Source organism: Setaria italica, chromosome II, assembly GCF_000263155.2.
Source record: "Setaria italica strain Yugu1 chromosome II, Setaria_italica_v2.0, whole genome shotgun sequence".
In the NCBI taxonomy this organism is placed as follows: Eukaryota; Viridiplantae; Streptophyta; class Magnoliopsida; order Poales; family Poaceae; genus Setaria; species Setaria italica.
The window spans coordinates 10049921-10075974 of NC_028451.1; the positions used below are offsets into that span (position 1 = coordinate 10049921).

At 43.3% G+C, this 26054-nt stretch overlaps 3 protein-coding genes and 1 long non-coding RNA gene across 11 annotated transcripts in view; 3 read left to right on the forward strand and 1 right to left on the reverse strand.

Annotated features, from left to right (window-relative positions):
* The first annotated feature begins 1903 nt into the window (after nucleotides 1-1903).
* LOC101773038 lies at nucleotides 1904-2331 on the forward strand. The gene has a single exon (XM_004959093.1). The coding sequence runs from the start codon at nucleotides 1963-1965 to the stop codon at nucleotides 2329-2331; it is 369 nt and encodes a 122-aa protein (XP_004959150.1). The 5' UTR covers nucleotides 1904-1962.
* A 4995-nt stretch (nucleotides 2332-7326) lies between these two features.
* Nucleotides 7327-20714, forward strand: LOC101756412 (putative aldehyde oxidase-like protein). Of its 3 annotated transcripts, none has more exons than XR_001393132.2 (11): nucleotides 7327-7762; nucleotides 11472-13256; nucleotides 13391-13650; nucleotides 13831-14040; nucleotides 15170-15388; nucleotides 16073-17038; nucleotides 17151-17243; nucleotides 17358-17456; nucleotides 19754-19943; nucleotides 20035-20373; nucleotides 20449-20714. XR_001393132.2 is itself a non-coding variant. In XM_014804772.2 (10 exons), exons 1-10 carry the CDS (start codon nucleotides 7570-7572, stop codon nucleotides 20265-20267), a joined length of 4248 nt encoding a protein of 1415 aa, XP_014660258.1. In that variant the 5' UTR covers nucleotides 7327-7569; the 3' UTR covers nucleotides 20268-20714. The 3 variants fall into 3 exon arrangements, 1 of the variants encoding a protein (XP_014660258.1); XR_001393131.2 differs by having other exon boundaries at nucleotides 7328-7762; nucleotides 20454-20714; XM_014804772.2 differs by having other exon boundaries at nucleotides 20035-20714.
* On the reverse strand, nucleotides 7756-19743 carry LOC105913902. Of its 5 annotated transcripts, none has more exons than XR_002676570.1 (4): nucleotides 18529-19739; nucleotides 18271-18429; nucleotides 17962-18143; nucleotides 7756-7776 (listed from the first exon to the last, which is right to left on the reverse strand). It is a non-coding gene; the product is annotated as an uncharacterized LOC105913902 (long non-coding RNA). The 5 variants fall into 5 exon arrangements; XR_001163407.3 differs by lacking the exon at nucleotides 7756-7776 and adding an exon at nucleotides 11715-11847 and having other exon boundaries at nucleotides 18529-19484; XR_001163406.2 differs by lacking the exon at nucleotides 7756-7776 and adding an exon at nucleotides 13055-13190 and having other exon boundaries at nucleotides 18529-19483.
* A 3173-nt stretch (nucleotides 20715-23887) lies between the features above and the next one.
* LOC101757363 (putative aldehyde oxidase-like protein) overlaps nucleotides 23888-26054 on the forward strand; it is an 11654-nt gene continuing 9487 nt past the window's right edge. The window contains exon 1 of one of the 2 annotated variants that reach the window (XM_004955903.3): nucleotides 23888-24222. In XM_004955903.3, the coding sequence (XP_004955960.1) occupies nucleotides 24045-24222 (178 nt within the window). In that variant the 5' untranslated portion in view covers nucleotides 23888-24044. The remainder of the gene's footprint in view (nucleotides 24223-26054) is intronic. The other variant, XM_004955901.3, reaches the window with a different exon arrangement.

The window sequence follows — 26054 nt, forward strand, 5'->3', positions numbered from 1 at the left end:
TGTCCTCATAATTCCTGAAAATACAGGTATCACCCCCCCCCCCCGCGCGTGTGTGTGGAGGCACTGGATATGTAGTAGAGCACCATTATCCATTAGTGTTTCGCCAGAATTTTTTACCATTGACTAAAGAATAAATGGAAAACCATATGTTACATAAGGACATAATCCCATGTTAGAGCTTGATCGAAACACCACATTAAAAAAACTAAATACATGGAAGGGGACTTTGCCGTAAAGTAGTGCTTCTCCAAGATCATAGAGTGCACTCCAACAGTCTTTTATCTCCTCAATGCACACTTCTACAAGTGACAATAGTGATCATAACATGCCAATAAACGGATCGGACTCCGATAATTCTTGTGCGCAGTATGTGTCCTCATAATTCCAGAAAATACAGGTATCGTGCGTGTGTCTGTTTGTGTGTGTGTGTGTGTGTGTGTGTGTGTGTGTGGAGGCACTTGATAGGTAGCAGAGCACCATTATTCATCATTGATTTGCCAGATCTATTTACCATTGAGTAAATAAGAAAATTGAAAACCATAAGTTACATAAGGACATAATCCCATGTCAAAGCTTGATCGAAACAGCAAATTAAAAAACTAAAAACATGAAAGAGGACTTCTTCACCGTAAAGTAAAGCTTCTCCAAGCGGTGAAAGCATATGAGGATAGCTACAATGATATTCAATTTAAATCCTTTGGCACCAAGTGCAAGGATCTTCAAAACATGCATTGATGTTATTTTAGTGATGGCAACCATAATCTGATACAATAATGAAGCACAAAAAGGTGATTGTTTAAAGATGAACAAAACACATACTTCAATTTGAACCCATCATTCTTAACTAACAACACTCGGTATCAATACTTGGAGAACTGTGTTGCCGAGATGTACTTTGAGCATAGAACTTGGCAGGGATCCCAAGACCCGAAGATTTGGAGCACCAATTACACCAATGTTAATTTGTTCCCCATCAGTGTCGAAAATGAGCAGCCTCTCCCACAATTGTGAGTTCTTCCATCACTGCCTCATCATGATTGTCCACAGACACGCCAAGGGATATGAGGCTCAGGGAGCTGATGCAGACGTGGCACAACCTCTTGTTATTTTTTAAGGAGCAGGCTCCAAATTTCTAGGCAGGCCGAGATCATGTCATGGGCTGGGCTCTCCAAGTTTAATTTGTGAGGTCATAGAGTGTCAAGTGCCTAAGGTTTGGAAATTTAACACTGGTAAGATCCTCTGGGAAATGGCAAAGGGCGATAGCTCGCAATGCAGAGGTCGGCCAACTTCAGCGCTGGAGGTGGCATAATGACCAACAGTCTTTTGATCTCCTTGATGCACACTTCTAAAATAGGCAATAATGAATATAACATGCCAATAAACAGATTGGACTTCAATCGGGCCAAGGGATAGGCCCACGCCCAGCACGAACCATCGGGTCGGGCCAGCTCGAGCCCGAAGAGTTACGAGCCGGGACGGGCTTGGGACGGGCTAAAAAATCGGACTTCGTGCCGGGCTGTCGGGCTCAGGCTGCATGTACATCTATATGTGTGTATGGAAAAGCTAAAAACAAATAGTAATTTGAGACGGAAAGAGTACATTCTATTTAAAAATGTCAATTGCACTGATCCCAATTTGGAACCCATATTTGCATCCCGACAGTATTAACCTTTTCTAGTGGTGTGACTCTGACTTCTTGTAAAGCTACTTATTTGCGCCTACTCTCCACCACCCACATCCATCAGGGTCGTCACCTCAACTCGCCACCATCCGTCCTCGTCTCCCTCTACCCCCACCATTTTCTCCGCACGCACCAATTCTGCAAACGCCCATGCATGCGTTCATGCATCCTAGAAATACACTCACCTTCCTGCCTCTCTTGTTCATCGACCTGCAAGGCTCCGATCCTCGCCCAAATTTTCCGTTCTCTCACGCACGAGCAGAGCAGATCACTAATCAACCATGGCATTGTCCCGCGCCGTCCTGCTCGTCGTCGTCGTCGTCGCGGCGGCCATTGTGGTGGCCTTGTTGACCTCCGCCTCCGCCGCCGAGGAGTCCGGCGGCGACAAGCCGAGCGTCGTGACGCCCGTCGCGCACACCCCGGTCGGCTCTTTCGAGGGCGCCGACGGCCCCGTCGCCGACGACGCCACGGAGGACGAGCGCGCCGCGCCCGTGGGTTCCCCCATCGGCACCACCATGACGGAGCCCACGCCGGAGCTCGCGCCCCCCGGGGCTCCCACCAGCGGCGCCACTGCGGCTCCGGTGCTCGGCGGCGGCCGCGCAGCTGCAGTTGCTGCCACTGTGGCGGCCGCCGGCATCTTTGCGTTCTGAGAGGAGGGCGTGGGTGCATGGGCACACGTACCTTGTTTCTTCCTTCCGATTTTCATAATCTTTTTCCATTTCACTTCCGTTCAATCACTTGACGATTTCTGAGGGACAGCATGAAAGCCTGTTGTTACTGACTAATTGACGAGTAATTCCTAGTGTCTGCCAGGCAATTTTCTTTTTGTGTACAAGTAGTGCTACCAAAATGTAACATCACGTTACACTACTAGAAAAATAACCTCTCGTCCACGGCCTCAGTACCGGTTCAATTTGATCCCGGTACTAATGTTAGCAAACATTAGTACCGCACCTAAGGGATAGTCCTCGAGGAGGCCCCTGTGACCCCCTTTAGTACCGGGTGGGAACTCCACCTGGTACTAAATGGTGACATTTAGTACCAGGTGAAACCTACACCCGGTACTAGAGGTTTCCCACTGCGCGGCCTTATCCATCGATCCGCACACGCGGCCTTATCCTCTCCCCGGGCTCCCTCTCCCCGGCGCTCCCATCTCCCTCTCCCTCTCCTCCCTCCCTCTGCCTCTCCCCATCGGCCCCCTCCCTCTCTCCCTCTCCCTCCGGCGCATCCTCTCTCGCTGCCCCCTCGCTCGCCCCTCACTCATGGCAGTGACGAGGGGCGGCAAGGTTAGAAGCGGCAGCAGCGCATGAGCTGGCGGGTGGCGACGGCGCTGGTGGCTGCGGTGGTTGGAGGTCGTGGTCTTGGGCGGGGGGGGGGGGGGGGGGGCTCGGGCGGAGGGGCGGCGGGGTCGGTCGGAGGTGGCTGGAGGGGCGGCGGTTGGGGGATTTCATTTTTTTAATTTTTTAATATCCTTTAGTACCGGTTATCTCAACTAGTACTAAGGAACCCCCCTCTGGTACCGAATTGTCAGTACTAGTTGCACAACCGGTACTAGAGGGGGGTTCCCAACCGGTAGTAAAGACGTTTTCTCTGGTAGTGTTAAAACGGGTCAGTATATACTTGTTAGTTAAGGAATTTTATAAGATTAGGAATAAGAGTGCAGCTATTGACATCTTTCGGTGGGGTTTCTAAAGTTAGTTAAGGAACTTATGTAGTGATGCCCTTATTAACATACTCTACCTAGTGAAATCTAGATCATGTTGGTAAATCAGTAACATTGAAAGTATCACCACTCCATATTGCTCATGCACACATCAATAGGCAATGTCGTTTATTCATAGTTAATTTAGAATCTAAGTAGCACAATGTTTTCACAATAATGTACAAATAAATAAACATATAGTATCAAGGTAGAATCCTATATTCCAAAATATACTCTAATTTTATAATAAACACATCTACATCTACATGGATATTAAATTTGAAGTGCACACACCCAAGAAAATCAAATATTGGATTCCTTTATATACTCTCCTTAAGAAAAACCATCCTCGGCTTTTGATATCCTGAAGCTGAATTACACAGGAAATAATTTACAATATATATGCATGGTTAGAGTGCATATGAATCAATGGATGGCCTGCGCGGTGGTCCATGCATGCAATATTGGCCTAGACAGGAAACCAACTCAGCGCTTTGGTGTTGTAGGAGTGCATGCACATGTTGGTTCTCGCATTGAGAAACTGGCCTCGGTATGCGCAATACAGGCTCGAGCTACAAGCCAATGCGGAAGTACATAGCTTGGCAGCTGAACGAGCCTTGGGGGGTGTTTGATTCGGCTGATTCCTGCGGAAAAAATTGAGGGAACCATCCCAAACGGTCCGATTCTTGTTCGATTGCTAGCGAAGAGATTTTTCCCATAGCGAGCGAACAACTGCGGGAAGGAATCGGCTCTCCCCTCGCTTGTGGGAAAATCCCGCCGACTGTGATAAACATGATACAAAATTCTCCTGGAATTGAAGGAAATTACCCACCCCTGCCATCACATAAATAGCATCTCTAGGATTCTGTCCTCCCTTTTCCCCACCCCATCGGGTCCCGCAGCACCACCAGGGGTGCAACTCCGCGCCTCTCCGCTGTTCGCGCCACCACCCACCCCTCCGCCCACCTCCGACGCCGGTTGCTCGAAGCGCGTCCCGACGTCAGCTGCCAAGCTCGTCCGCCCCTCCCTCCTCCTGTGTACGTTACATCTCGAGGACGGCACACGGGATCCATATCCACCTCCTGTGTACGTTACATCTCTGGTGGAGGATGGCGCATGGGATCCATATCCAGCACGCGTGGCTCCGGCTGGCCCCAAGACACGCTGCCATGGTACCCCGACTTCATCAGCAAGCTGCTCCAACCATCCCTACGGCAACATCGAGCTGCTCGCAGATCTAGGGAAAATCCATTCTACTATTTCCCTTGCTGTAACAGAATGCTAGCTAAATGTAAAATGGGTTCAATTTGCTGCCAATTCAATCAAATGCAAGCTAACAATGGATCGAACGAATCAATGTTGCTTGTGTTATTTTCGACAAAGAGAATTTAATAGGCTATTAAAGCCTTTATTTGACTATGATGTAAAGGAAAATAATTAGTGCAACTGCCATCTATTCTTACCGAATTGGCAAACAAGTTATTATCAGGTTAAAATCAGATTGCCAAACTCTCAGCTTCTCCTGCTAGCAGATTCCATCGACAGCAGCTTTTAGGACAGCTAGCTTTCCAGAGAATCGCTACTTAGAAAAGCTGAATCAAACACCCCCTTGATCACCTACACTACAGCAAGAGGCTCAAGGTGTCATGGCTTGTGATAGTGGATCATACAGTGGTGGCCTGCGTGGCGATGGTCAGGAGGCTCTAAACTACTTGTACGGACTTCTATGTGGTTCATGAATTCGGGGAGTGACACCATTCTAGATATACCCTAACTTGTGTAATTGTGTTTATTTCTTCCATTTTTGTATCCAACATTAGTGAAGTGACTTGTATTTCGTTTTTTGCCCGTCACACCTAAGCCTCTCTAGATAATGATAGCCTCGCTATTTCTAGCCCTCGAAAAGTTGCAACTAGAGCTTAGTTAATGTCTTGTTGTCATCGTATAATTGCTTGACCATCCAAATCCAGCTTATGTTACACATGATATAAACATTACATGCATAATATGATAGATTATAAGAATGCATCAATCACTTACCGTCAGATCAAAATATCAAATCAGGTATCGTCTCGAGGCCTCAAGTCATAATATGTTGTGTTAGATCCATCCAGATTCCCTCGGTTATATTTTTCTCTTCACCTTTTCGTTCTCTTGTTAGGTCTTTGTTCTTGTCTCATCTGATTTATTTCTAAGATTCATTTGTGAAAGAAGCGGCCAATTAATGGATGGGGCCAGGGTCATTTGGTATGACTGTGTGTAGGCATTTTATTCTAAATTATTAAGCTGTTCCCAACTCAGATGGATCAAATCTAAATCCTACATTTGAACTTCGAAAAAGGTAGCTCTCATTATAATTCAACCAAAAGGGAACATGTCAAAGGCAAGTTGAATTTTTGTTTGAATTTAACCCCAAGGACTTTTGATGTTACTCAAAATATATAAAAGTGATTGGTACAATAAAATTTAAAGTGCTAAAATGCGTGTCCACGTTTTACTTTGCTTAACAATTTTATCACTAAAGTTTAAACATTTCACAAAGAGCTTGATGTGAAGGCCCGATTTGGGTGCATTGGCCCAGAATTTAGCTGACCGATTGGGTGCATCGGGCCTATTTGGGACGGAGGAAGTACACCTCTAATTCTAACTTATATATTGAAAAATTCTTTTCTAGTACGTTTAGATACATGTCACCAGCACTACAGATTCTATTTTTTCCCCAAAATATTGAAATGATTTTTTAAATAAATGAGTTATAGTATGTGAAATTGAAAATGAATTGAGAAACAAGCAAGTTAAAAACAAGGAAAACTAGGTTATGATAAATTTAAAACGGTAACACCCAACCCAAATTTGGATGGCCAGTAGTGGCCCATGAGCGCAGGTGCACATGTTTAGTACCACCTTGGTAGTTGAGCCATAGTAATGGACTAATGGTGGAGCCAACTTATAAATCTTTGTCCTACAGCTATAGTATATCATGTTAACCATTTTACACGAAGCGAAGATGAGAGTGCAAGCATGGTGCTATGTGCACGTATGCTCGCTCCTAAGAAGGGCTAGATGGTGCGGTTTTGGAGGACAGGTGTTAAAAAATAAAATGGGAACAGCACACATTCTAGTTCAAATAGGAGGACAGAGAAAAAGAAAGCGAAAAAAACATGACACTAAACGGGCGTAAGGCAAAATAAAGGCTCAAGAACACTATATGGCCCAGAACCTTGCTTGGTTTGGGCACGGTTTAGGCCAAATTTGCCACAAAGATAATAGTTCCATTGGGCTCAATCTCGTACGCAAACAAAAAAACAAGGAACATTCAGCCCACGACGCTGGGTATAAAAGAAAACAGACAGACAGCGCACAGATCACCAGGAACCTCCCAGCCATCGAAATTCGAGTGAAAATGAAACAGATAAACACCCAAGTGATGTTTAGAAATTTCGCTTTTTTATTTGAAACAATTGCATATGACTCGCCATGATACTTTTATTATGGCATGACCCGATCTTTGTTGTGTCCGCTACACAATCAAAACTCAATTTTTTTACAACTTTAAAATCCGTGGATTGGTCGTGTGCATTGCTACAGTTGAACGTTATCTATTTGTAACGGAAAAGAGAGAAGAAATTATCTGTCTCGTACTTAACAAATTAAATAATATTAATTTGTTTTTGGTATTTTGTAGGTCTAACCTAACAGCAAGTGTAGCTTGTTACGATCTGAATTTTTAAAATTTCGAAAAACATGTAGTACATGCTGTGTTCAAGAACATATACAAAGCACTTCGTTTTGAGTCAACCTTCAAAGTTTAACTTCGATCATTGTCTTCACAGAAATTAACATAAGTCGAAATACATAAATTTGATCTTTTCCCCACACAAAAAAAAAAGTATAAACTTCACTAAATTATCCAAAACAAAATACATGTTATATGTTGTAACGATGGGAGTGCAGTTGGCCTATTTTGCCCTCTCGTGCAGCACCAGCGAAAGATATTTTGGAGAGATAAGACACAGACACAGAGTGTGTTGCTTTTCCTCTCTCCTCGTCCCTTTCTTTTTTTTTTTTGCACCAGCTACTTACGTTAGCGCTAGAGCTCAGCAGCGGCCATGCATGGACGAGCTTTTCTTCTCAACCAGAGAGCGGGGGTATTAGCAGCCACAGCTAGCTCAGACCTCTCAGAGCCATGGAGGCAGCAGTGAGCGGGACCATGGCGGCGAGGAGCGGCGCGTCGTCGTTGCTGGTGGAGAGGCTGGTGCTCGCGTTGAACGGGCGGCGGTACGAGGTGGCCGCCGCCGAGCTGGAGCCGTCGACGACGCTGCTGGAGTTCATCCGCACCCGGACGCCCTTCAGGGGGCCCAAGCTCGGCTGCGGCGAAGGTGCGTCGTCGTCTCTGCTAGCATCAGTTGTGTTATTTACTTCTTCATTTTCAATTTTTTTTTGTACTGAGGAGGACACATCCGGATACATGTTTAGCTTCTTGACTGCATCTCTAGCAGGCATAAAGCGAGCAGGTCTTTACTTATTAATTACTTGCACTAATCGCATAGCCATAATATTACTAATTCTCAAACTGGCATGGCATGACAAGACTTGCAAGCTTAATTAACTGTCAACTGGCTAGAATATTACTAATTCTCAAACTGGCATATGGCATGACAAGGACGTAACTACTATATCATATTTTGCAAAGCTTAATTGACTGTCAACTGGCTAATTAGATGATGAGCACTTTACTACTTCGAGTCTTTGAACAATAGGCAGGTAGGTGGACACGTTGCAGTTGGATGCATTGTTAGTTGGCGCGAGGGAGCCTGAAAGAGTACCGAAAATGGCCCTACAGAAAATATCTTATAAATGTTTGACACGAGAAAGATACTTTGTTGATGGTCGACATTTCGATACGTAGCAGTCGGTTTGTTTCTTTTTCATCATTTGTACCTTTCAAATTCAACGTCGCACGCACAGCAAGACAAACTAGCTCATTTCCTCGATCCCCTGCTGTGCAGAAAGCGACGTGCCCTTATCCTGTTCTTATTGCTCTAGATTCCTTAACTTCCTTTTACCGGTCACAACTTAAAACTTTTAATTAGTATGATTTTGCAAACGACCTCTCCGATAACTAATAGGATTCCTCCAACCTCCCGCCTTGATGCACCGACTTTGTTTCCCTACTTGTGGAGAAGCGAGGGCTTTACAAATTGCCGCACCACCTAGCACCGTTTCCATGAGAGAGAGAGACTTGTTGATAGCCATGCATGAGAGTAAATAAAGAGGACCAATTTTATCAATGAAATCGGTACCATTTTGTGCCCGTTCGTTCGTTAGAGAGAGAACCAAATATAAAGAGCTTATACAATATCTTACCAGGCCAAGGAAATATAGAGATCGAGTGGCTTTGGAAATAGCCTTTTGGAGGAGCTCTAACAATGCATAAAAGCTGAGATAGCGCAACGTGTCACCATCCATGAATATAAAAACAGACTTGCTGGTTTCCCTAGTCAAACGTTGCAAACTAGCTCACACATACAATTGTCAGTGGTGACTCAACTTTCATTCATCCATTGTCACCGTTCACCCTCGGACACACATCATCAATCATACATAGCAGGAACCAAAACAATGATGGTTCGAAGAAAGGTTTTGCGATGTGATCGAATCTAATCAGATTGCGAGCTAAGCCGAGAAATTAAAGAGGGGGCGAGAAAAACAATCGAAAGTGCAGTGGAGGGAAAGATACATTATTCTTATCTTTTCATTTGACTCAATTATTTTGAGATGAAGAAAGACTAATTAGTAGAAGAGTAATTTATGGATTCTTAATTTTCAAACAAGTCGATAGGTACCAGTCATTCAACAGCGAATGAGGATTTAAACTTCTTATGTTGATTTTAAAAAGAATTTATCTTACGGTGAGTTTCTTAATTTTTTGTTTGTATCCGCATATATTTCGACCATCTGATCCCCAACTACCTATTTCTTATTACATTCTTCTTCCTCAACCTTTTTCCTCCCTCACCCCCACCTCCTTCCATGAGGTATGCCACGCTCTCTGCCGTCGCTTCTCTTAGTTCGGCAACATCATCACAACATGGCAACCCTTCTGCCACCACCTACTGCTCGCCTTTGGTGACCTTTTGTTTTCACCCAAAGCTAACCTGTTGGACCTTTGTTGTCACCCAAAGCTACCCCCACTAACGACTTTGCTAATGTCGCCTTAGTTTCTCCGTCCCACCTCCATTGCTAGCACACGAGTCACCCTGGAGGTCCCTCTTGGCATGCATGTAGGGGTGCAAATGGTAAGAATATTATCCGTGTGTATTAGAGTCCAGATATTCATCCAACATCCTATCCAAACCTAGAAACTAAAAGTAGGATATAGATTATGTTGATATCCATGCACATCAATCTCATGACACAGCTAATATTATCCCAAAAATAACTATTTGTATTCATACCCTGTGTGCTATCTGCTAGCATTTAATCCTTTTGTACCCTGGTCCCCCAACCCCGAACCTCCAAATCTCTATACCCCAGGTTCAAATTTTTATTTTTTAGTACAAAATTTATGAGTGAATGAAGGATGAATAATCAAATTTTTAGTCACTTGGAGAGAAGGAAAACTTTTTTTAAATAAATGCACTGCTAACATAACTCACCCATAAAAAAATTAAGATGTTAATTGCTCATGTTCTAAGTCCATTCTCAAGGGAGAGAGAGGGGAAATACTGTTTCCAAATCTACGGAATTGATTGAAACTAGTATTAGGGGCTAATCTATGAAACTGCAAAATAAAACTGTGCATTGGGACTAAAATATTTTTTGATCACATGACATTCTTGGAAATTGCAAAACGAAACTCACGTCGAAAATAAGCAAATATAGTTGAACAAGGCCAATAATTAGGATGTAAATTGGATTTTAATTCGAAGACGTTCGGAGAAACTCGGAGTACCATGTTGACTACTCGTATTATTTGCTAAAGAAAAAAAGAAAAGAAAAAACTGCTGCGCTCCACCATCCCCGTCTCCGGCTCTCCGCCGCCCCCGTGCGGCGCGTCCGCGCAGTCCGTTCCAGGTGCCTCCTCAGCGCAATGCGGCCGCCGGAACTTGGCGCAGCCACGACGCCGCCGCGGGCAAGGGGCTCCTTCGGTGCCTTCCTGTTCCGGCGGCGTCCTCGCCTCCTGCTTCCGGGACTTCCTCCCCAGCCAAATTCTGCAATCCTCGAGGTAGGCATCGGAACCAAGTTTCCGTTATCTGTGCCCACATTGCGAGATTCAAGTAGACCTCGGCATTATCAAATCTGGAGTAAGCATATTGCAACATTGGAAGATTCACCTCAGTTCCATCGATGCCATTGGAAGATTCACCTTAGTTCCCACCCTGCTCACCGGACCGGCAGATCTATGCCCCAGGGGCAGGATGGCATTGCTATACCTATACTAGGCTAGCTATCTGGAAATAAGGACAATTTGGCATAGACACTGCGAATGTGACTCATAAAACTATGGTCCTCCTGTTGGGGAAACCTTGTTGCAATTTTATCAATATTGTACTCTGCACACTGCCAAGCAGCTGTTTCCATTCGCATAACCGTAAAGCTTGGATTTTGGGGTCATATAAACTCTACTCTGTTATGGAAGGAAAGGAATACCTCACTTTATGTGTAAATATTTTTTAGTATTTTCATTTATTTGGTTCTTTTTTCTACATCAGATTTTGATACTAGAAGCCCAACCAAATTGGAACAAATAAGGCTGTTATTTTAGTAAAGGTTTCATTCCTCAGTCATGCTATTTCTTGAGAAGAAAATAGACACCCTTCAGTAATATTAAAAAAAATTGACATTCGGAATGTAGGCTATGAGACCATTTTAATTCTGACCTGCAATATCTTTTTGTGCATTTAGATTTGCCATATGGAATTTGTATGTGCAATTTTATTACATTTTGTTTTTATTGGATTTTAGGTATATATTTTATGGGAATCATTGTTAAAATTTTGACCATGCTTATGTACCTAATGTGGCACCAATCAACCTTAGAGTGTAACGTTTTGTCACTTTGTCAATTACTTTATCTTCTTGCAGGTGGATGTGGGGCTTGCGTAATCCTTATTGCAAAGTATAACCCCACAACAGATGAAGTGACTGAATTTTCAGCAAGTTCATGCCTCACGCTCATTTACAGTCTAAACTTCTGTTCAGTTATCACCACTGAGGGGCTTGGGAACACCCGAGATGGCTTCCATGCTATTCAGAAAAGAATGTCTGGGTTCCATGCATCTCAATGTGGCTTCTGCACCCCAGGCATGTGCATGTCAATTTTCTCTTCTCTTGTTGGTGCTGACAATTCGAAGCGACCTCAACCACGAAATGGGTTTTCAAAACTAACAGTATCAGAAGCAGAGAAGGCTTTTTCAGGCAACTTGTGTCGATGCACTGGTTACCGACCAATTGTTGATGCCTGCAAAAGTTTTGCATCAGATGTTGACTTGGAGGATTTGGGCCTTAATATATTCTGGAGAAAAGGTGATAAGAAACCAGATGTTAGCAAGTTGCCAAGCTACACTTTTGGTGGTGGAATCTGCACTTTCCCGGACTTTCTAAAGTCTGAGCTCAAATCTTTACAACATCTGGATGATGCTAACATTACAACCTCCAAGGGGGGTCGGTACCATCCTAGATTGCAAAATACTCTTTGCAGTGGAATCTTCACTTTCCTGGATTTTCTAAAGTCTGGCCTTAAATTGCCGCAATATCATCTGAATGATGCTAACAATACAGTCTCCAAGGAAGGCTGGTATCACCCTAGAAGTATTAAACAGTATTATGAATTAATAAATTCTACTCTATTTAGTGCATCTTCTATCAAAGTGGTGGTTGGGAATACTAGTGTTGGTGTATACAAGGATTATGACCTTTATAATAAGTATATTGACATAGGAGGAATTCCAGAACTTTCATCTATTGTGAGGAAAGGTGAGGGCATTGAAATTGGAGCAGCAATAACAATTTCTAGGAGCATTGAAATACTTGAGAATGAAAGTAAATTAATGTCCTCTCCAAATGGAAGTGTGGTTTTCAGAAAACTTGCTGAGCACATGAGCAAGGTGGCCTCACCATTTGTCCGTAACACAGCAAGCCTTGGAGGAAACATAATTTTAGCACAAAAATACCCATTTCCTTCAGACATTGCAACCATACTTCTTGGTGCTGGCTCAACTGTTTGTGTTCAGGTTGTTGGAGAACAGAGGCATATTACTTTGGAGGAGTTCTTGGAGCAGCCTCCTCTGGATTGTATGTGTTTACTCCTGAGCATATTCATTCCACACTGGATTTCAGATTCTAAAACAGAAAAAAGTTTGGTCTTTCAAACATATCGAGCAGCATCCCGTCCTCTTGGAAATGCTATTTCATATGTAAACTCTGCTTTCTTGGGGCATGTTAGTTTTGATGAATCATCAGGTGATCATGTTTTTAGTAATTTGCACTTGGCTTTTGGTGCGTATGGAACAGAACATGCTATTAGAGCAAGGAAGGTGGAGAAATTCCTAACTGGCAAATCACTCACCGCATCAACTGTTCATGAAGCGATTCATTTACTTAAAGAAACTGTTGTACCAATGAAAGGAACATCACATCCTGAATATAGAACCAGTGTGGCTGTTGGATTTCTCTTTAGTTTTCTTTCTGCACATGTTAAAGGCATTGCAGGGCCTGGAAAAACTTTTAGTAGTAGCTCTGCTAATTCTGTGGATGTAATTGATGTCTGTGACTGGCCATTGTCTTCACGTCAAGAAGCAATTTCTGGTGATGAATATAAACCAATTGGTGAGCCAATGAAGAAGTATGGAGTTGAGCTTCAAGCTTCAGGTTGGTGGTTACATTAAATCATCACAATTACTAATACAACCATGAAATAAAAAAAGGAACTAATACAGTCATTAAATTTTTTCAAAAGTGTCTTTCTTAAAGGACATCACACATATTTCTTTTGGGTTATATAGGTGAGGCCGTATATGTGGACGATATTCCAGCTCCAAAGCATTGCCTCCATGGAGAATTTATTTACAGCACACAGCCTCTTGCTTTTGTCAAGAATATTAAATTTAAGTCTTCATTAGCATCACAGAAGATTATCACAGTTGTTTCTGCCAAGGATATTCCAAAGGAAGGACAAAATATTGGATCAATGACCATGTTTGGTGATGAACCACTATTTGGTGGTCCAATTGCTGAATTTGCTGGACAAGCTCTTGGTGTTGTGGTACTTATCTATTTCATCTTTAAATATTCTCTCTTATTCCCACCTCCTTAGAGGAGTGAATGCAAGGGCCATTAGCATTGGTCCCTATATAGCAGTCATACAAGGGATTTCTATTTCCTGAACATATAACACTCAATAGAATTTAGGATAGATGTTGCTAAAACTTGGTGTTTACATCAGATTGCAGAAACACAGAGACATGCCGACATGGCAGCAAAACAGGCTGTTGTTGAGTATGATACTGAAGATTTGAAGCCACCAATCTTAACTGTGGAACAAGCAGTGGAGAACAATAGCTATTTCAATGTTCCTGATGTTTTCTATCCCAAACAAGTTGGTGATTTTTCTAAGGGCATGGCTGAAGCTGATCACAAGATACTGTCAACCGAAGTATGTTTAATTCAATAGTCTTTGACAACAACTTACGATGTCGTCTCAAATGCATTACTGAAAAGAAAATAAATGATATTATGGACTCCTACTTGAGGGGGGAGTGTTGGAGTATAAGTGAATTGCCCACCTTTCCCTATCCCTATCAGCTTAAGCTTTTGGGTTGAATTGGTTGGTTCATGCAACTCAATAATGACAAATGGCATGTAGGAGTGTCATAATAAATTTACATAAACCCTCCTTAGCAAAATGCTAGTGATAAAGGTCCAGTCAGTGAAGGACATGTTTTGACTGGAACTCCAGCAGTCAATGTTTTTTTTTTTTTGTGTGTGTGTGTGGGGGGGGGGGGGCGGCCTGGGGCGGGGCTTGCAAGCAGTACAGGCATTCAGGAGGGTTACTTGAGAAATATTTGGAGATAATTAAGAAAATTGAGACCATGCTTAGTACTATGAAAGGATTTTGTCAAGGAGGGTTTATAGGAGTATTTGTGAATATGATAGAATTCAAGTCGTGACATGTGTCGGAGGTCTCAATGTTTAGTACTATAACCACATGCATTGTAAAGAAAGAGATATAGGAGTATTTCTTTCGTCTCGTTGCAATATCTAACCCCCTATAGCTCTCTTATCCCAGTGTACGTCTATCCCTCTCTAGTAGAACTTCAAACCCCCTTCGATCCATGCCATGCAGCCATCTTCTGCATGTTATTTATACAAGTGTAAACCAATATTCATGCTGAATGGTTTCCTTCCACACCATACTCCATATAGTCCATAAATCTAATTAGATTAATGTTATGATGTAGTTGTGTATGTAGTATGAACTGCTTTGGTTTTAAACGGACTCTCATAAGATAAGTTTTATTTGTGCTAATACAGTATACCTTTACAAGCTATATCTGAATTTCTTAAAGGGAATCATGCAACTTTCTCTAAGTAAAACATAGATCAATTCTTATCATAATACAAATGTTACCACCCGTGGGAGGCAGACGTACAGCTTTGCCATATTACAAGTATAAACACTATTACATTGTAAAATAGTATCTAGTTTTAGTTTCCTTTTTCATGAAAGCCAGCAAGGAATACCTTGTGTCATTTAGTAATTTGTGTTCCTTTGATCTTCACAGGTAAAACTTGCTTCCCAGTACTACTTCTACATGGAAACACAGACAGCACTGGCAATTCCAGATGAAGATAAGACCATGGTTGTCTACAGTTCATCACAATACCCTGAACTTGCACAGACTGTCATCGCTAAGTGCCTTGGTATTCCATTTGGGAATGTCCGTGTCATTACAAGAAGGGTTGGAGGCGGCTTTGGTGGAAAGGGATATCGATCATTCCCTGTGAGAATCTGATGAATTAAATCAGTGCTCTTAGTGATTACATTAGATCTGCGACTACGATTTTTATCTTCTTCTGTCCATTAAATATTATTGGAAATTGGCAAATCTTATTATTTCGTATTTGAAGGCCTTCTTCTTAAACTATTCAAGTTGACAAAACGCAACCAAATTTATCATATGCTATGACTGAATATATTATTATACTTTGGTGTTTAGCACAATCATATAGATTTATACTTGTTCGCATTAGCAACTGCATTGTTACTTTTAGCTTGTGCCTTGATGAACATAAGAGTAGAAAACATGCATGAGTGTGTTTCTTTTCTTTTCTTTTCTTAAGGAGAGCAGTAGGACAATTCCCTAGCAGCACAAGTATATATTTGTACAGAATAAATGAGTCCATGGTCCTGACCAAAGAACCACAATGGATAGCAAGGCCAGAAGATGGTAGATTGCTCAAAGTAACATGCATGAGATCTGGCCATCTAGGGTACATGTAGCATCCATTCTAAGAACATGTTCTTTTATTTCACTATGCATTTCTACTGCAACAGGCAGGGCATAAACAATATGATTTTTGAAAGAATTCCAAAATGTGATTATTCATCTGACAAGAACTGCAAGATAAAGAGGCACAATGAGCACATTTCTTGCCGCTGACTGATGCAAAATATGCTTTTGTAGGTTGCAACAGCTGCGGCACTTTGCGCATACAAGTTACAATGCCCTGTGCGGATGTGTCTCAATCGTAATACTGATATGATCATGGTTGGCAGTCGGCACCCTATAAAATCTCATTACTCTGTTGGTTTCAAGTCTGATGGAAAAATTACAGCCTTACACCTAGATCTGCTAATTGATGCTGGTATATCTGAAGATTTGAGCCCTATAATACCTAATGGTGTTATATCAGGTCTGAAGAAGTACAACTGGGGTGCTCTCTCGTTTGACATCAAGCTTTGCAAAACAAACAACACATCCAAATCAACAATGCGGGCTCCAGGAGATACACAAGGTTCTTTAATTGCTGAAGCTATCATTGAGCATGTTGCTTCAGTTCTATCACTTGACAGTAGCCGTGTCAGGGAAATAAATTTTCACACCTATGATAGCCTTGTGTCATTCTACCCAGCAAGTGCAGGCGAAGCTTCTACATACACATTACATTCTATTTACAGTAGATTAGCACTAACTTCAAGTTACCTGCATCGAACTGATACCATCAAGCAGTTTAACAATTGCAACAAGTGGCGGAAGAGGGGTATCTCTTGTGTGCCCCTAATTTTCAATGTATCACCAAGGCCAGCACCTGGCCGAGTTTCTTTACTCAAGGATGGTTCTATTGTGGTTGAGGTCGGAGGAGTTGAAATTGGACAAGGACTTTGGACGAAAGTACAGCAGATGACAGCTTTCGCTTTAGGGCAGCTGTGGCCTGAGGGGTGTGAAGGCCTTCTGGAGAGAGTGAGGGTTCTTCAGGCTGATACATTGAACTTAATACAGGGTGGAGTTACTGGTGGTAGCAGCACGTCTGAATCTAGTTGTGCAGCAACACTTCAGGCCTGCAAGCTGCTGATTAACAGATTAAATCCTGTCATGAATAAGCTGCGACTGCAATCAGCCACTGTCTCGTGGGATGATTTAATTTCTGAGGTAATTTATATCTGCTGTTTCTCATTATGCTGAATAGAATGCTTATTCATCCATGGAAAAGTTCATTTGGTCCTAATTTACTTGACATTGATCTAACCTCTTTCATGCACAGGCCTATCAGGAAAATGTGAATTTGTCCGCAAGTGTGTACTGGGTACCTGAAGGGTCCAGTAGCTATTTGAATTATGGAGCTGGAATAAGTGAGGTGTGCCAAATTTGCGGCCAGATGTCAATTAAATATTCACAATGAGTTTGATTCATTCGTGTATGGATACTATTTATTTAATTCGTTCTGTTCAAAATCTTCTGAAAAATGCAGGTTGAGATTGATCTTCTCACAGGAGCAATTGCAGTACTAAGGAGTGATCTTGTGTATGATTGTGGCATGAGTTTGAACCCTGCAGTCGACTTGGGCCAGGTTTGTTGGTGTTTTCTCTTCTTTTTTGTTCCTTTTTTCTACACAAATTTTATTTTTCATTCATTTAGCATATATTTTATATTGGGGCAATTGCATTCTTATCCCTACTTTCCTCTTCAACTATGGTTTCCCCCTACTTTTCCAGCTTTGTGATTTTACCCCTGCTTTTTCAAACTGAATATTGTATTTACCTCTATCTCATTAAGAGCACTTAACTATGTCTATTCAGCTGTAAAAAGACATGTATGCCTTTGCAGATTTGCCCCTCCTAATAACTTTATGATTTTGCCACTGTTTTGTCATCAAGCATTTTGACAAATTTCATAAGTACTTTGACTGAAAACATCATAGAATTTGCATATATTTAAAAACTAAGCATTTTTTGACAGATATTTGACACAACTTGTATTATATTCAAGGAGAAACTGTATATAGCAAGCATTATAGTATCACATGGTAGACACATGGTCAGATGTTGTATTTTGACGGACTACGTACGTCGTACCTCCCCATTATCCATGACAATGACACGGGCTGTGAAACTCCTTCCAGCTGATGAGTGATGACAGCACGTGCCAGTCCTCTTTTGCATTTGAGTAGTAGCAGTCAGGCAGACGATTAACCTTGATAGCATCTAATTTATATGGAAGGATCAGGTTGATTAGGCAATCCACGAAAGATAATCTCCTGATAAAGAATTGCCCACACAAGATTAGTTCAGGAAGAAAGGGGGCAAAGATCACTTTGATCATTACTGGGAGCTAAACACGACAACAAAGAGCACAACTGTAGTAACTGAAAAAAATATACTAACCTAAGTGACTAGGATCTGGCACTTCCTGGAGCCTGGAACCACGTGACCCTATGTCACCGGGGCTCAATCCAGCTTGGTATATGTGCCCAGGCGTCTGCATGCTGCTGTCCCCTGCAGCCTCATGCAGTTTCTCGCCACCCAAACTGCAGGCAAGTGGACCTGCAGTGGCATCCCAAGCATGGCCAAGGCCCAACCAAAGAGCTGTTGACAGGGCTGGTGCGGGGAATGTCAATGGCGAGGAGGGGAGTGTCGTGGTACCTGTTTGCTGCCTCCTGCAGCTCTGTCATGGATACGTCTGTTGTGAAGGGAGGCTGGATTCATGGACATCGCCACTGCAATGCTCGCCTGCGCCACACGTTTGGCTTCTTCCATGACTTTCCAGTTTCCCCACCTGTGCGCTCCCTCTAGTCCACCGCCACTCAACAGGTAGGGTTAGTCGGTGGAATAGGATAAGGGAGTGATACTTTGATCTCTTTTTATTCCAATTATTTTTTCCAGTTCATTTAATCCTGCACGGCTGCACCACCCAATAGAACTCCAAAACAGGGGCAAACGGTAGCTTCAATAAAAAAAAAAGACAGGTGCAAAATCATAATGTTAGGAAAAAGGGAGCAAATCACAATTGAACTCGAGAGTAGGGGTAAGAATGCAATTCCACCTTTTATATTTGAAATATACCATACTAGTAACGCAAAAACTAAACAGAGAGGCCTCTCGATTTAGAGTTATAATAGAGAGCCCCTTTGTTTCTTCTTCACCAGAGCAGATAAATAAAACAGCAAAAAAGTAACTCGGCTCCATGACTGGCTCGCCGGAATCGGAGAAGACCGCCAGATTAGGGTTCGAGGTTCCGGTTCGGGGTTGCTGGGGGCGGGCTCCATGGCCGGCGGGGTTCGAGGGATGACTGGCGGCGGCGGCAGGCCCGGCGGAGGTGGCGGGGTGTGGGCGGCGAGGCCGGGCGGCGATGGTGGAGGACATCCGGTGGCCGGTGTATGCGGCCGGGGCAAGGAAGAGGAGTGGTTCGGAAGGGTGGGGAAGGGGGCGGCGGCGGGAGGCGGGCGGACGGCACGGCGGCGAGGTCCCCGCCGGCGGTGTCGGGGTCGGGGTCCGGGTCGGAGCATCGGCGACGGAGACGAAGATGGCCGTCGGCGTCGAGCATCATGAGGATGGCGACGAAATTTCCTCAGATCCGGACGGAGGAAGACGAGACGATAGCAAGCGGGCGTGCGGTTTTCATTTTTTTTTTTTCGCGTGAGAAGCGGATAAGGACACTGTACGCGTAGGGGAGGGCTCTCGACCGATCGTTACCGGGAGAGCCCTCTCCGTCGAGTCGCCTCCTACTAGTAAATGGCAATGAAATCCATCTTTTTACTTTTTTATTAAATTTTGCTGTGAAATTTGACCTTTCGCTTTTACAAATCCGTTCAATAATAGCTACCCTAATTTTGATGGTTTAGTATTTAAGCTGTGTAATCTGTGACAGATCGAGGGTTCCTTTATACAAGGAGTTGGTTTCTTCATATATGAAGAACACCAGACTAACAGTGACGGCCTGGTGGTCAGCAACAGCACCTGGGACTACAAGATCCCAAGCGTCGACACTATCCCAAAGCAGTTCAACGTTGAGGTGCTCAACACTGGATATCATAAGAACCGTGTGCTTTCCTCAAAAGGTAACCCCTTTTGTGATCTCACTGCACGTAATATGTATCTTACAGATTTAAATGAACAATGTTTGAAATCAACTAACTATTGCATGTGCAGCTTCTGGTGAGCCTGCCGTGGTTCTTGCATCATCCGTTCATTGTGCACTTAGGGAAGCAATCCGAGCGGCGAGGAAGGATTTCGCAAACAGCGTTGAGTATGGAACCTCCCCGCTGACATTCCAGCTCAATGTCCCTGCACCAATGACGGTTGTGAAGGAATTATGTGGTTTTGATATCGTGGAGAAGTACCTAGAAAATCAATCAGCCCATGAAGCAACAACTAGAGCATAATCTGCGGCTATCAACACCAACAGTGACAGCAACAACTAGAGCATAATCTGCGGCTATCCGCACCAACAGTGACAGAAGTAGCCCCTTGATATTGTCTTGCAAACAGGTAAATACGATCAGAAACATTGAAATCTTTATACTGGTATATAATCGATGTGTCTTTTACGAATGGATTATCCAGTGCAGAGGACTTTGGGAAATGATTTCGAGCTGATTGTTGGTTCAACTTTTAAATAAAGATGCAGCTGCGTTAGACAGATTGCGGCACGAATTGTGTGGAAACATGAGAACTCTTTTTTATGTACATGCACACGTTCTGTGTATCTTCTTTGCAGACAAAACTGTAATTGCGACTCATGATTCGTAGCAACAAGTATTGGTGGTGAATGATGACCCACAAATGTGTATCCATATGAAGCGTACGAAATAATTTTAAATAAATAAATATATGTGTGTGTAACAGTATATAAATGATTTTGCGGTGAAAGAAAAGGGAAAAAGAAAAGCGGTCATATGCGCGCAGAAGTCGGAGTCCATGCTAGAGAGCGTGTTGGAGACTCGAAGTGCACGACCACACCTTCCATTCTAACCAATTGAGTTAGGCTCACTTCCTACACCCACAGTAAAAAAAAGAGAGTAAAACTCAAAACAGCTCGAGACAAAGTACAATCTCTGCTCAAGAAGGCTTCATAACATGCGAGAGGTGTTTAGCCTTTGATGAAGCAGCTTCTCCTTTGATCCTTAAAAAAACTTATTGGCTCTTTGATTCCGAGCGCTAAAAAATATTTGCATTTCTCTCGTTCCAAATGATCTAGCACACCAATATAATTAGGCTCCGCAATCCTCGTCTGTCAGTGGTGGTCAGGGGCAGACAGGGCCCCTCCTATGGTTGCTGGAAGCATGGAGCCTCTCCTAAGCCCCTCCCCTCCTCACAAATTTGTATCCATTGAAGGTGGAAAGGAGGATCTAGAGGTAGAAGATGAAGGGAAGAAGTCTAACGTTTTTTCCTAGATCCGCCACTTGTGGTAGCAGTCCCCACCCGTGCGGACCACCAGTGAAGCACCGAGGTGCTATGCTCCCAATTAGCCTGTCCAGGAGCGACTACTCACCCAAAAACCGGGAACTGACGGCCAGGCAGGAGGAGGAAGAAGAGATGAGGCAGACGGCCAGGCAGGAGGAGGAAGAAGAGATGAGGCAGGGGGCAAAATTGTCAATTTGCCTGAGCTGAAAAAGAAAAGGGAAAGGAGAAGAAACATCTGGAAAAAAAAATATGGATGCCTTTGTCCCACTCTCTCGCAGCCGTTTCGGAATGCCAAAAGGATCATATCAGAGGTGGCGGTGACAACGGTGCACTACACTAGTCGCGCGCTCGTCCTTCCACAGAGAGGTTCACCACAGGGAGCTGCATCACCAGCCAGATCAAGCTTAATTACGCCTCGATCGAGACCGCGCGCGATGTGATACCAAGCGGCGTATACAAAGGCCATTTGCACGTGCAGCATTGATTAATTATTTTCACCCGGCCAGCCACGTCGGAGATAAACAAAAACAAGCAAAGCATCATCATCGTCGCCGTCACCGTCGCAGCCGGCGACACGCGGTGTGCGCCGGCGCCGGCCAATCCGAAAGAAATTGACAATGGAGAACACTCCACTAAAGTCACACAAACTAAACTAACTACCTTGTACAATTGTTGACTTAAAAATATTGATATATCATGTCGGGAAGTTAATTGGAGCAAACAAGATACTTCCCTCCGTTCCAAATTATAGGTTGTTTTGGCTTTATTAGATCCAGACTTTGTTATGCACTTAAATATACCCTTATGTTTAGATGTAAAATAATATCTATGCATATAAAAAGTCAAAACGATCTATAATTTGGGACGGAGGGAGTACAAGGTAACAAATTTCTGACATCGCATAAGCTGATCAAAATAAGTTGTTGCTTATATATATTGGCACGATTCAAATCAACAATTTTGAATGGTGATATAAAGTCACCTAGAACTGTACAGGCTATCGGGCAGGGGCGGACCTACGGAGGACCAGAGTGGGGGGACAGGTCCTCACTCATTTTTTTTGTGTGTGAAGGGAACCAATAAGATTTTACCATGCTTAAGCTTTGCAAATTTACATGTTCTTAAGGTGTGGCCTCACTTAAGATTTGTGCTAGATCCGCTCCTGCTATCGGGTACCCAATTGCCTTTTCAAAGTCATATCTAGCGAACCACCGTACAGTTATGTCTTAAGAATCAAGCAACGATGACGATTGTCCCATCACGATCCGAGAGATGCACGTTTAATCTGCAATAAAAGACTTTTGAGGATACTAGCTAGCTTTCTTTCGATTGGACGAGGATACACATCAAAGACCTATGATCTACTAGATGACTTAACAGCCAGAAATTCCCCCGGGTGTGAAGGCTTCTTGAAGGGATCACGGGTGTGTGCGGTTAAAGGGGGAGCAGGTGGTCAAGGGGAGGCGCTCCCTTCGCTATCACGGAGCAAGGGAGGGCGTGCAGGAGTGGCGCCAGCGGTGCAAGCGAGCGGGTAGAGCAGAAAGGAAGGCGTGGAGAGGTGAGGGGTAAAGCTGACAGGTGGATCCCACCTGTCAACGAAAGGAAAAGAAGAGAGTGAAGTGTGGGGGTTAGCGGGCTGGCTAGGCTGGCCGAGCGGGTTGGCCCGAGTAGTGAGAGGGAGGTAAGTTAGCTGGCCAAGCCGAAGTTGTTTGTGGGCCAGCCCGAGTTAGTTAGATAGGTTACTTTAGGTTTTGTTTTTATTTTAAGTTTGAATTTTGAATGTAAATTTAAAATTCAAACACACTCACAATTAAGATCCAAATAAATCCAAAGAAAATCCAATTTACACAAGCACACATAAATTTAAATTAAAAGCACGTTACTTAAATGTAATTTGAGGAGAGAATTGGGAGGCCGTTTGACCAAAGTTTTAAATGAGCGCACAATTCAAATACAAAGTTTTGAATTTTTTGAAAATTCACTCATTTATATATTACTCCAGTTTGAGGAATATTACAGCTTACGTGTAGCGATGTCTGCTCTAGAGCACACTTGAGTATATTATCTCTCTACGAATTTGGCACGTGGATGCAGATGGATCACCGTGACTACACATGGACCGGGTTAAAAAAAACTTTGGTTACAAAAAGCGGCATGCTTATTTAATCAAAGGACTTGACTTGTCCATCGCAGCGCAATAGTCAGTACACCAACGCACATCAAATCTCCAGGACTTTATATGCTTGCGGTACTATACACGCTTAGCCCAAAAGAGTGAAGGAAAAAGTGGCCACACCACCATGTCGTCGTCTCGGATCGACGTGTGGCGCATGCCGCAACAGCGATGGAGGGCATTTGAGCTCGCTGTAACCAACGTTCAAATCGCCCGGGAAAGGGAAAAAAAAATCGAGCGAGGTCGTGCACACGTTTTGCCGCTGATTGCCGCCAACAAACGGGGGTGACACACACACTGTTTGCACTTTGCACGACCTACCAATCGGCATCGCGCTTGGAAATAAACAAAGCGATCACGGTCGCGCCGTTCGCCGTCGTCGCCCTCGCGTCCGGCGACACGCGTTGCGACGCCGATCAGATGCGATCTCAGGCAGCCGGCGTCACGCAACCGAACACACACAGCTCGTATATTTATATTTATACACACACACACACACACACACACATATATATATCGCTCCCCGGCCGGGCAGGTGTAGAGGGTGCGGTGGGTCAAGCTCGATCAAGCAGGGGTGGTATCCATGGCGTCGTCGATGTCGTCGGTGGTGGGGAAGGCGACGGCGGTGGAGAGGTTGGTGTTCGCGTTGAACGGGCGGCGGTACGAGGTGGCCGCCGCCGACGTGGATCCGTCGACGAGGCTGCTGGAGTTCATCCGCACGAGGACGCCATTCAAGGGCACCAAGCTCGGCTGCGGCGAAGGTACCTTTATTACCTGTGGCGTCCATGCACTGTGTTTGTGTTGGTGTGCTTCTGTGTTCCAATCACGTACGGACACGAAATCACACAGATCAAAAGAAAAAAAATAGTAATACTACAATCACTGCGTTACAATAGTTCAAAGTTCAAACCAATACAGGTTATAACGTCATAGAATCGCATGCATATCGATCTGACAAAGTGACAGACCATGGCTGGAATCGATCGCAACGGCAAACGATATACTTATTTTTCTTTATTTTCTGGATCCGAGGCTCATCTATAGTTATGTGCCACACGTCCTCACACATCCTTGAGCACCGACATACATGCTGCCATCATCCCAGTTAGACAGCTGGATGAACATGGAATTCAAGCTCTGTGCATTTGGCCGGATCCATATGTGTGTGCATCGTCCCACAAGTTGTGAAAGTAGAATAGCTGATAAAGTATACGCTAAGATGTAAAAAAATTATAGCACATAGAGAACACACATAAAAAGGAGATACCATAAATTCTTTTTTTTCACAACACAAAAGTATGACTTCCAGCCTAGACAGCTACTAAACTCGGAAACATGTACGTAGCAAACTATATCCATGTATAGTTTGGTTGGATACTACTTCCTCCATTTCAAATTTTAGACCGTTTTGGTTTCTAAATTCATAGCTTTTAATTTGATATGCATTTAGATGTGCTATATACATGGCAAAAAATATGTATATAGAAACATCAAAAACAATCTGCAATTTAAAATGGAGGGAGTACTACTAGCTATAGCTAGCATTCAAAGAAACTTAACAATAATATGGAGGCAAAGAGGAAGCATGGGGTTGTGTAAGAAGTCCAACAACGTAGGCTGCCATGGTCTATAAATCCCATCGTGATCTGATTGATGGATGCATAATTGCATATGCATGCTTGCGTCGTTTAAACGAAGCAAGACTCTAAAGCAAGGTTTTAAGTCTTCGGCTATTGACAACGCTGCTATAGCGTCGGTATAATAGCTCATTTGCTATTAGCTATTTTAGAGTTCTGTAGAAGCCAAAGATTTCAAACCCTACTCTAAGTACGGTCAATTCCATCAATACTGTCATTTTAGCTAGATGACGATATGGCAAGCACATATATCACACAATACGATAGTCCCTCCGTTCCAAAATGTAGGTCGTTTTAGCTTTTCTTGATACATAAATATTGCTATGCATCTAAATATAGGGTTATGTCTAGATACGTAGCAAAATCTATGTATCTAGATAGAAAAGTCAAAATGACCTACATTTTGAAACGGATGGAGTACTAAGATACTACAGTAGTACAGTACTAGTTAGGGGATGTTTGGATCCCGGGCTAAATTTTAGCCCCTGTCACATCGAATGTTTGGATACTAATTAGGAGTATTAAACATAGGCTAATTACAAAATTAATTTCACAACCCCTAGGCTAAATTGCGAGACGAATCTATTAAGCCTAATTAGTCCATGATTTGACAATATGGTGCTACAGTAAACATTCGCTAATGGTGGATTAATTATGCTTAATAGATTCATCTCGCGTTTTAGACTAGGGGTTCTGCAATTAGTTTGTAATTAGCTCATGTTTAGTCCTCCTAATTAGTGGTGGAGCCTTTGGACATTGTGTCTGTGAAAACTGCTCCCAAACCTGCCACCAGGTTGTAGGCAGGGAGACTGCTGCCACTTGATTCACCGGAGCCTAATCCATTGCAAACATTGTCTTCATTCACGAAATTAATCACATGATGGAAACTACAATCTGCGGGCAGTAAACCCATATATTTGAGAATTTCGCTACTTAACCATATTTTTCTATCTTTT